We start from the raw sequence: 9,152 nt of genomic DNA on the forward strand, positions 1-9,152 counted from the left end.
ACATGTACGCGTTTAAAATCTGTTATTCTAATGGATATGTAACTAGCATAACTATTGAACTCAAATTTAGCAATTACTATAAAAGTATTTTAAATACAGACATCACAAATAACGATGATTGGCCCAACCTTACCTACGCTGCAAAATGTAACATGTACCACATGACAACGCGGCCACTAAGCCACGCCCCTCTTTACTCATCATTCCACACGCGCATTCTATTACTATGAACCAATCACGATCCTCAAATCCGACACGTATCTCACGTAATGTGTACGCAGCAGTGTGCACGTTTTCTATTGGCGCGTTCAGCTGCCGACCAATCAGAGTGCGTTTTTCATCGACTAAAGGTGGCCATATTTTATGCCACCTGGGTTTGTTTGAAACTGCTATATTTTGCTACGCCGCTAAAATATCTAATAAAATACCATATATTTAGTGTTTATTACATCATGCCTTATTATCAGACGTGGGAAGAGTTTGCGCGAGCTGCAGAAAAACTTTATTTGACGAATCCGATGAAGGTAATTAATAAACAACCTCAGGCTACTGGTTACAAGCACAGCTCATGTTCACATACTTTACAGTAAAAGAGCAACTTATTAAAATTGTGGAAATGTATTCGATATGTCGTAGGAAATATAATATCACGTAACTTATGTTGTATTTATGCGTCTAAATGTAACTGTCAAGATAGAAAGGCTGCAGTATTCAAGCCTGAAATGCACTGTGACTGTTAATGTTGTTTATTCAGGTCAGAGTGGTTCTGAAGTATCGACACTGTGATGGAAATCTCTGCATGAAAGTCACAGATGATGCTGTGGTGAGTTTAGAGTCCTTGCAAGTAGACTGTTTTGTGTAGAAGTTATATTCACTATGTTTTCTTTTAGTGTCTGCAGTACAAAACTGATCAGGCTCAAGATGTAAGGAAGATTGAGAAGCTGCATGGGAAGTTGATGAGATTAATGGTCTCCAAAGAGTCCCACAGTGGAGCCATGGAGACTGACTGAATCAATCGAAGGAACTGTTGGGATTGGACAGTTGTTTGTTACTCAATCCGACTGACAATGGAGAGAAATGGATCTACAGGAGGATGATGATGTTTATTGACTGTATACTGAGACTGTTCAACATTATGCTCGTTTGGAGAGCAAGCAGCAAGAGCATCCTACAAGAGGCTGATTTTTTGTGTTCCTGTTTGGCGGTCGGACAACATTGTAATGATTATACCGCTGTTTTCATTTGGTCTGCCTATTTAATGTTTGGAGAAAGCAAGTTTTAACTGCGACAACATCAAGGGAATTGATTTTGAAGCAGTACCTTTAATTTCTTAGTTACAGTGAAATCTCAGTCTTCAAGTTTGTATATCTATGCATGATGTACACTGAACCTAAATAAATGTCTTTTTTTTTTTTTTTTTCCTTTATTTCATTTTACTTTTTACAACTACTGTCTGCAAACATTTAACGAGTGCTTTTAGATGTCAATTAAAAAGCCAGTTTTTCTGTTCATTTGAGTTTTTCTTCTGTCTGAAACACAAGATCAAGAACAGTTGTGAAGTGAAGGGGTAGTTTTAGTTGTTATAAAACTGACAAGCTAGTTTTCAAAATTGTAAACTAGTTTTTTGAACTATTTAATGCTTTAGTTTTATATGTACTGAAACCTCTGAGGTGGTTGAAAGATACAATATGCTGTTAACAGGAAATCTGGCCTACCTGCTGAAGTTAAGATTAGTAGCTTCTGTCATGTTTCAGCGGACAAACCCTAACTCTAAAACCCAGACCAGACAATAATGTTCAGCAGGGTTAGTTTAATACGAGACATAAGTGGCTTACCTCAGAAAACCTGCCCTTCTGTGTCCTGTCCAGTCAGCTGTAAAAATGTGTCTTGTGCACCCAATTCAGATTTTACCCTACACCAAGCCTAAACAATACGAATTTTCACAAATTACTTAAGTGAAGTTACGTTTTTCAAAATGTTTTATTTTGGTTACGTTTTAATCTTTTAAAAACGTTTTTATTGCGAAATGTTATTAACTACAGTCACTATGCAACATTGTGAAATGTAAAACGTTTGTGTGGTGTGCATTTATTTTGCACTACAATAAAGCCACGACTATTGTCTGAGAGAAGTAAACTAATTTTACATAACAGAATTACCTGTATGTCAGTATAACTGTTGTCCACAGTGAAAGGGAGCGTGCTCGACGCCTGATTGCATTGTGACTACATTTCCCGTGATGCACTGGGCTTAGGTTACTGCGTCTTGGTGCTAAACGATCGCAGCATTACTTTGCTACTATTGAGGTGAGTGTGCTTCATGTCTGGTGTTATTAATCATGACGTATTTGCTAAATTGAGCTAGTTTGTAAATTAATATTAATCTAAAGCAACAGCATATCAATCGGTTGTTGCTATAACTCGATCTTTACATGTATGATTGATTATCAAATCACTGGTTATGCAACAACTTTCTCGTGCAATGATAAGTTTATTAACGTAAATATAATTAAGAAGTAATTTCTGTGCTGGTTATGTTAGCAACTTGGTGGCTCATCGATTTTTTTTTTTTTTCAAGAAAAAGACTGCAAAAGAGTTGCTTAGTCTCTTGCTAGTTTTCCACTAAAATTATTTAGCCTCTTAGATTAAAATCTGTTTATATAATTTGTTTGTACAGGATTTAATATGTCAGAAGAGGTTATGTCTGTTATTTTTGAGAATAAGTCATAATTAGAAGAATAGCCCACATTCTAGACAGAGAAGAGCTTTGTCATGCATTGTGCCCCAAATGTAACCACAGAGCTTTGTCCATCCTAATCCCAGTGTTGGGAATGTTGTGCAACAAAAAACCTTTGCTCCATTTTCTTGCACGCATGCATTAATAGCAGGTTGTATGAATGGTTGCAGGTTCAATCTCTGCCAGGCGTGATCCATGAGCTAGCTATTGGCATTTCTCCCTTGAGAAAGACACTTCAGCTTACTTCATTTGCTCCATTCCAGGACCCTAAACCATGTACAAAGAGTTGGCAGTGGCGTTGGGGCTCGGAGCGGTGGTAGCCCTGGTATTCCTGAAGAAGAGAAAGAGTGTCCTGAAAGCTCAGGATGGGTGGTGGGGTGTGGGAGCTTGTCCCCAAGGACCCGAGGATGACAGTATCCACCCTTTTAAAGTTGAGACAACTTCGGAAGAGATTGAGGTAAATCCCGATGTCATCTTTAGACTAAAATTTCATATAGTCCTTTCACTGGAAATATGTTTTGGTGTGTATTTTGTCTGTCGCAAAAGCGTTTTTATATTCCTTAGGATCTGCACCGCAGACTAGATCAGACCCGCTCCTTTCCTTCTCTTGAAGACAGTCAGTTTAACTATGGCTTCAACTCCAAATACCTTGAGAAGGTTGTGTCTTATTGGAGGAATGATTTTAACTGGAGGAAACAAGTGGATCAACTGAACAAATACCCTCATTTCAAAACCAAAATCGAAGGTGAGCCCTGACTAGTAAACAGCTATAGTAAAGGTGTGGTCACAATAGCTAAATTTTTAGCAAAGGTTTGCAAAATTTCATATTTTCAGAATCTCACAGAGCAGTGGTAGGAATTTTTCACTCAAAAATGAAAATTAGCTGAAAATTGACGCATCCTCGGGCCATCCAATATGTTGATGAGTTTGTTTCTTCATTTGAAATGTTTTGGAGCTATTCAGCATTACATCACTTGTTCTGCAGTGAATGGGTGCCGTCAAAATGAAAGTTCAAACAGCTGATAAAAACATCATAATAATCCACATGACTCCAGTCCATCAATGAACATCTTGTGTAGTGCTATGTGGTTATGAGAAACAAATCTATCATTAAGTTTTATTTTTTTTTTTTTACTTTAAATCATCCATAATCCCAGTCCAAAATAAATAATAATGCTTCCTTCAGTGAAAAAGTCCATCCCCTGTTGTTCCTTCGCATCAAAATTCACAGACATATTTGTTTAGAGCAGTTTTGGACTGTTTTTGTTCTTGTAAACAGTGCTTGTGCATATTTCTCTTCTGATTCAGACGAGACAGCAGTATTATGGATAGTTGATTCATATTTTAGACGGAAGCAATGGTTTGGCTTTCAAGTTAAAAACATCTTGATGAATTTGTTTCTTAGAAACACACAATTTTTCACTTCAAGACATTAATTGATCAACTGGAGTCATTTGGATTTGTATTTGGGTGAATTATTTCTCTAAAAACTACATTTTTCGCCAGAAAATGCTTATTTTTCACATATTTTATAATACTCCACAACTGATTTCATTTTTGTTCTGTGTTGTGTTGTCCTCTATAACAAAAGGTATCGATATTCATTATGTTCATGTGAAACCAAAGAACCTGGCCGAGGGAACCCGTGCTGTGCCTCTGATGATGGTACATGGATGGCCAGGCTCCTTCTATGAGTTTTATGGTATCATCCCCCTGCTTACGGAGCCATCCAGTCCTGATGACATAACCTTCGAAGTCATTTGTCCCTCGATACCTGGTTATGGTTTCTCAGAAGCTCCACGTAAGAAAGGTAAAGGGCAAACAACCCAACCCAACAGATATTTTATTGTTTCAAACACATGTAGATTAGTCTGTTAAATATTTTCACTGTTTGGCATTTTTTTGAACAGGTTTTGATGGTGTATGTGCAGCACACATATTCAATAAACTGATGAAGAGGCTTGGTTTTAACCAGTACTATGTTCAGGGAGGAGACTGGGGCTCACTTATTACCACTAATATGGCCCAGCTGGAGCCTAAGTATGTATAAAAGCAGTGGTTCTCGACTTTTTTGTCTCTAAGGCCCCACTTTATCCAAAACAATTGGTGCATTTACGTCCCCCCCAGGAAGTTCATATTTACAAATTGGCAAGTAATTACAACATTAAATGCATTTCATTTAGTGCAAAATAGCTTTGTGGCTTTTCTACAAAAAAAAAATTGAAATTAAAAAAACTTTAACTCAAACAACTCTACAAAATGATGAATAAGGAATACAACACATTTGCAGGTGTGTTTTTGAATTATATATTTTTATTCAATTTATGAAGGTGCTATAATCACACAGTACTGAGGCATCTTGTATGTGAGTTTTACATAATTTTATTGTAAATGGAAATTAAAATAAATCAATTTGAACAAATTTACCATCAATACAGATGCTGCATCTATTGAATGCATGATATTTCCTTTTGGTACTTAAAAAAATAACTCAAATTTAATTGTTATACATCCTAATTATTTAGTTAGTTTTTAAGCATTTTAAAATTGTGTTAAAATAGTTATACTTAATTTTAAGAGTTATTGGGCCCCCCCTTGGTTTAGAACCACTGTATTCAAGTATTTCATCACATTGAAATCCTCAGATAAAAGTAAATTAAGTCAGATATATTAAAAGGAAGATCATGTGTATAGAAACAAACAGATTGCAAGTACTTGCAAGTTTTAAAGAATTGATTTTTGTTGTTCATCTTTCTTCTCCTCAGTGCTGTGAAAGGCCTCCACATTAACTTTGCTCCTCCAGGAAAAGCAGGCCTTGTCATGATATTATCTATACTTTTTGGTCGCCGATTCCCCAAACTCTTTGGCTTCACCGAGCATGATGTGAAACGCCTTTTCCCCACTATGGAAAAGCTTGTAGTGGATGCCATAAAGGAGTCTGGATACATGCACATACAGTCCACTAAACCTGACACCGCAGGTGAGAGACATATTAGTGAAATAGACTCCACATAAGAATCTGTTGTGATACTGGTCCATTGGATTATATATTTGGTGTTATTGACCAACAGACTTTGATTTGAAGCTGTATTGACTGTATTGCACAGGCCGTGGATTGAATGACTCTCCCGTTGGTTTGGCTGCCTACATTTTGGAGAAATTTTCAACTTGGACTGATCCTGAGTTTAAGAAACTTGAGGACGGTGGGCTGGAGAGGTAGTCATATTTGAGTTCAGCTTTATTATAGGTTGGTGACATGTATGTTCAGTTAAATAATGTCAATTCCCCAACAGGAAGTATTCTCTTGATGATCTCCTGACAAATGTGATGATCTACTGGACCTCTAGGTGCATTATATCCTCTATGCGTTTCTACAAGGAGAACTTCGGCAAAGGCCTGAACCAGCCCCATGCAAAGTAAGAGAACTATAGGCTTTGATTACATGTATTTTCTGTCTAGTACTTATCAATATTGTGCTCCCAAAAGTATGTTAAGAAATTTGGGCTATATGTAAAAATGTACACTGTTGCCTGGCATCAGCAAAATGTTGATATTTTGTTTATTGTACTCACCAAGGATGCATTTATTTGATGAAAAATAAAGTACAAACTGTAATATTTAAAAAATTACAATTTAAAATGACTGCTTTCTATCTCAATATATTTCAAAATGTAATTTATGCCTGTGATGCAAAGATAAATTGTCAGCACCATTACTCAGGTCTTCAGTGTTTATTTGAAATAGACATTTTGAAACTCTTTACTATCACTTTTGATCAATTTACTGCATTAGCTTCTTAAGTAACATCTGAAGTAAAAAAAAAAATATTAAAATAAATATTACTGACCCTAAATTACAATGCAAAATTAATCTGCAATGTCTCTTTTGTCCCAATAGGCTTCCAGTTTACGTTCCGACAGGTGTGGCCTCTTTCCCCAATGAGGTGATGCATTCCCCTAAATTGTGGGTGACACAGAAATACTATAAGCTCAAGACTTACACTCCCATGGCTCGCGGGGGCCATTTTGCTGCTATGGAGGAGCCACAGTTACTGGCAGAGGATGTTCAGAACTTTGTCAAGATTGTGGAAAAGAGAAAAAAGAAATAAACAGTTCTATGTCCTTTTATTCATATTCATGGACTAATGGAAGTCACTGTTTAGATGCATAGATAAATGCATCTAAACAGAGATGACCATGAAGTGAAAAACAACCCCTGGACCACAGAACAAATGGCTAATCCTAATCATTAATGTGTAAAAAACTATTATAAACGAATGCATTACATTCATTTTAGGTAATAGCACCGTTTAATCCTAGAAATGTATTAACACTATTTAATTGTATTATGTGCCTTTTTATTGCAGTTTAAATAATTATAATGACAGGAGCTTACTTAAAGTGATTATATGTGGAGATGCTGAAGTGTTTTGACAGTTTTCTGATTGGGACCACAGGAATTAATTTAATGCTGATGTTTAGCTGTGTTGTCAATCCTTTATTGAAGCACTTTTTAATTGCAGTTATTGAATGATAGCAATACGTAATAAAGACCGAAATCAGAAAAGACAGTTGGGAAGACATTTTTATTGTTATCAAGACAAATTTATATCACTTTCTCATTACAAACAATTCATCAAGAGGAAAAATGAGTGTTCATGATTAAAAGTAATGCCCACTAGAGTGGCTAAGTATATCTGTTCCTCTGTTCTGCATTCATCTATATAAATAAAAGGTATCATCGCTTATAGACGCTCTGCTGGCCAATGCAACGGACTCTTTTTCACATAATGGAAAGTTCTTGGTGAGAACTTTCACGACCAATCAAATAAAGAGACGCTAAGTGAAGGCACAACCAAAGCGATGAAGCTGGTCAGACTCCATTGCTTGTGGTTTTCTGGAATGAATATTTGGGAAAATAAAATAGGAACATTTCTATAAAAAAATAAATATTCTCATAATATTTATACAAACATAAATATTATATATAGAAATATTTATTTTGCACTAACGAGAGTTGCGCTTTCCATAGAAAATTAGTGTTTAAAAATGTCATAAAAAACAATTCTCACAGTACAGTTCAGTGTTTTTTGTTTTTTTCCACATAGGTCGATTCTCTTAGCGTTACACAGTTTTAGATTGTAGGACAGCATATTTTATAATAGGTCAATCCCAGCCTGTGCCTTAACAGTTTGTCCTGTTGTAGGCAGTTTTCTCCTTTTCATCCTTTGATTGCTCGCAGGGGGAATGCATTCTGAATTAAGACATTCTTAGGACAAAGAGAAATGATCAGTGGAACTATTCTGATGCAATAATCAGTCTGTAAAAGCAAGTGTTCTATACTATTAAAATTATGGGTGTTTTAAAGCATAGTGCACACATAATTCAAGTAATTTCAGGTATGACAGATGGCAACTCTACATGATCCAGTCTTACACATACATACATTATGACACCAATAATGCAAAACAAAATGTCTTCTACACAATGAATGACAAAAATTAAGGCGAAATCAAGCAATGTTTATATTTTACAATAAAGAGATGATCTGTATTGGGCCCTTTGGAATGCTCAAGTTACTAAAATCTAAACTAATTTCTCATTTTCATACCAGAATGTCATTATTATTATAATACATTGAACTGGATGGATTAAAAAATAGTGTTATTGCGTGTAAAAGAATGACTGAACATTAAATTCATATCTATTCCATAGCAGATTATTGATAGCAACTACTATCCCCAAACTGACAAATGTTTAATTTAGCATCTAATACTGTTTGGCTAAAAATTAATGTCATAATTCATCGCTGTGAATATATTTCTGGAGCTCACATGAAATGTAGAATAGTCATCACTTGACTAAAGGTAAAACCCTTGGGGCTGTTTATACAGGATGTGTACTTGCATTCAAAACAGCAAACAACTTCAATGGAATTGAAGGCGCATCGAGATCCATTTAAAAAAAGTTAGTTTTTTAGCGTCCTAAAAATACGGTGTTGTAAGATGCTAAAATATAAATAAATGCACAGTGATACAAGTTGTTAGTATTTCTTGCGTTTAAACAAATGAGTGATCCAAAATTGGAAAAAAACGCAGGGTCTCAAGTCGCTTTATTTTAACGCTTTTATTTTAACGTTTTTATTATAACGGTTTAATTTTAACAATTTAATTTAAACTTATTGTAAAACTGTAAAAATGCATTGCTCATGAGTGTGATGCTGGAAAAGCAGAGAGTTACGGACGCAACAGTGTTTACTTTGGAATTTTTTTTTTAAAACACCACAGTGGAATGCAAAAATGCATTCTGTGTGAACCGACATGTGATGAATATGATTCCACATATGATGATTCTTTGGAGATGAATGTTAAACTGAAACCTGTCACCAGACCAAGATGATACACCCACAATAAAGAA

At 35.5% G+C, this 9,152-nt stretch overlaps 2 protein-coding genes across 3 annotated transcripts; both read left to right on the top strand.

Annotated features, from left to right (window-relative positions):
* The first annotated feature begins 338 nt into the window (after window positions 1-338).
* Window positions 339-1,509, top strand: LOC306880106 (signal recognition particle 9 kDa protein-like). The gene is made up of 3 exons (XM_079433413.1): window positions 339-524; window positions 755-823; window positions 891-1,509. Exons 1-3 carry the CDS (start codon window positions 453-455, stop codon window positions 1,008-1,010), a joined length of 261 nt encoding a protein of 86 aa, XP_079289539.1. The 5' UTR covers window positions 339-452; the 3' UTR covers window positions 1,011-1,509.
* Window positions 1,510-2,238: 729 nt separating this feature from the next.
* Window positions 2,239-7,492, top strand: LOC306880104 (epoxide hydrolase 1-like). Of its 2 annotated transcripts, none has more exons than XM_079433410.1 (9): window positions 2,239-2,306; window positions 3,000-3,193; window positions 3,301-3,481; window positions 4,328-4,546; window positions 4,647-4,776; window positions 5,502-5,716; window positions 5,844-5,952; window positions 6,030-6,152; window positions 6,634-7,492. In XM_079433410.1, exons 2-9 carry the CDS (start codon window positions 3,011-3,013, stop codon window positions 6,842-6,844), a joined length of 1,371 nt encoding a protein of 456 aa, XP_079289536.1. In that variant the 5' UTR covers window positions 2,239-2,306; window positions 3,000-3,010; the 3' UTR covers window positions 6,845-7,492. The 2 variants fall into 2 exon arrangements, with proteins under 2 accessions (XP_079289536.1, XP_079289537.1); XM_079433411.1 differs by having other exon boundaries at window positions 2,258-2,306; window positions 2,907-3,193.
* The last annotated feature ends 1,660 nt before the right edge of the window (window positions 7,493-9,152 follow it).

This window comes from Barbus barbus (assembly GCF_936440315.1).
Source record: "Barbus barbus genome assembly, chromosome: 14".
In the NCBI taxonomy this organism is placed as follows: domain Eukaryota; kingdom Metazoa; phylum Chordata; class Actinopteri; order Cypriniformes; family Cyprinidae; genus Barbus; species Barbus barbus.

What these genes read in the sequence shown, in the direction of transcription:
- LOC306880106 (XM_079433413.1), top strand. Translation starts at nt 453, where the DNA reads ATGCCTTATTATCAGACGTGGGAAGAGTTTGCGCGAGCTGCAGAAAAA. An exon ending in ATTTGACGAATCCGATGAAG is followed by an intron (nt 525 to 754) that starts GTAATTAATAAA and finishes TTGTTTATTCAG; the next exon opens with GTCAGAGTGGTTCTGAAGTA. An exon ending in AAGTCACAGATGATGCTGTG is followed by an intron (nt 824 to 890) that starts GTGAGTTTAGAG and finishes GTTTTCTTTTAG; the next exon opens with TGTCTGCAGTACAAAACTGA.
- LOC306880104 (XM_079433410.1), top strand. Translation starts at nt 3,011, where the DNA reads ATGTACAAAGAGTTGGCAGTGGCGTTGGGGCTCGGAGCGGTGGTAGCC. An exon ending in ATGGCCCAGCTGGAGCCTAA is followed by an intron (nt 4,777 to 5,501) that starts GTATGTATAAAA and finishes TCTTCTCCTCAG; the next exon opens with TGCTGTGAAAGGCCTCCACA. An exon ending in GAGGACGGTGGGCTGGAGAG is followed by an intron (nt 5,953 to 6,029) that starts GTAGTCATATTT and finishes ATTCCCCAACAG; the next exon opens with GAAGTATTCTCTTGATGATC.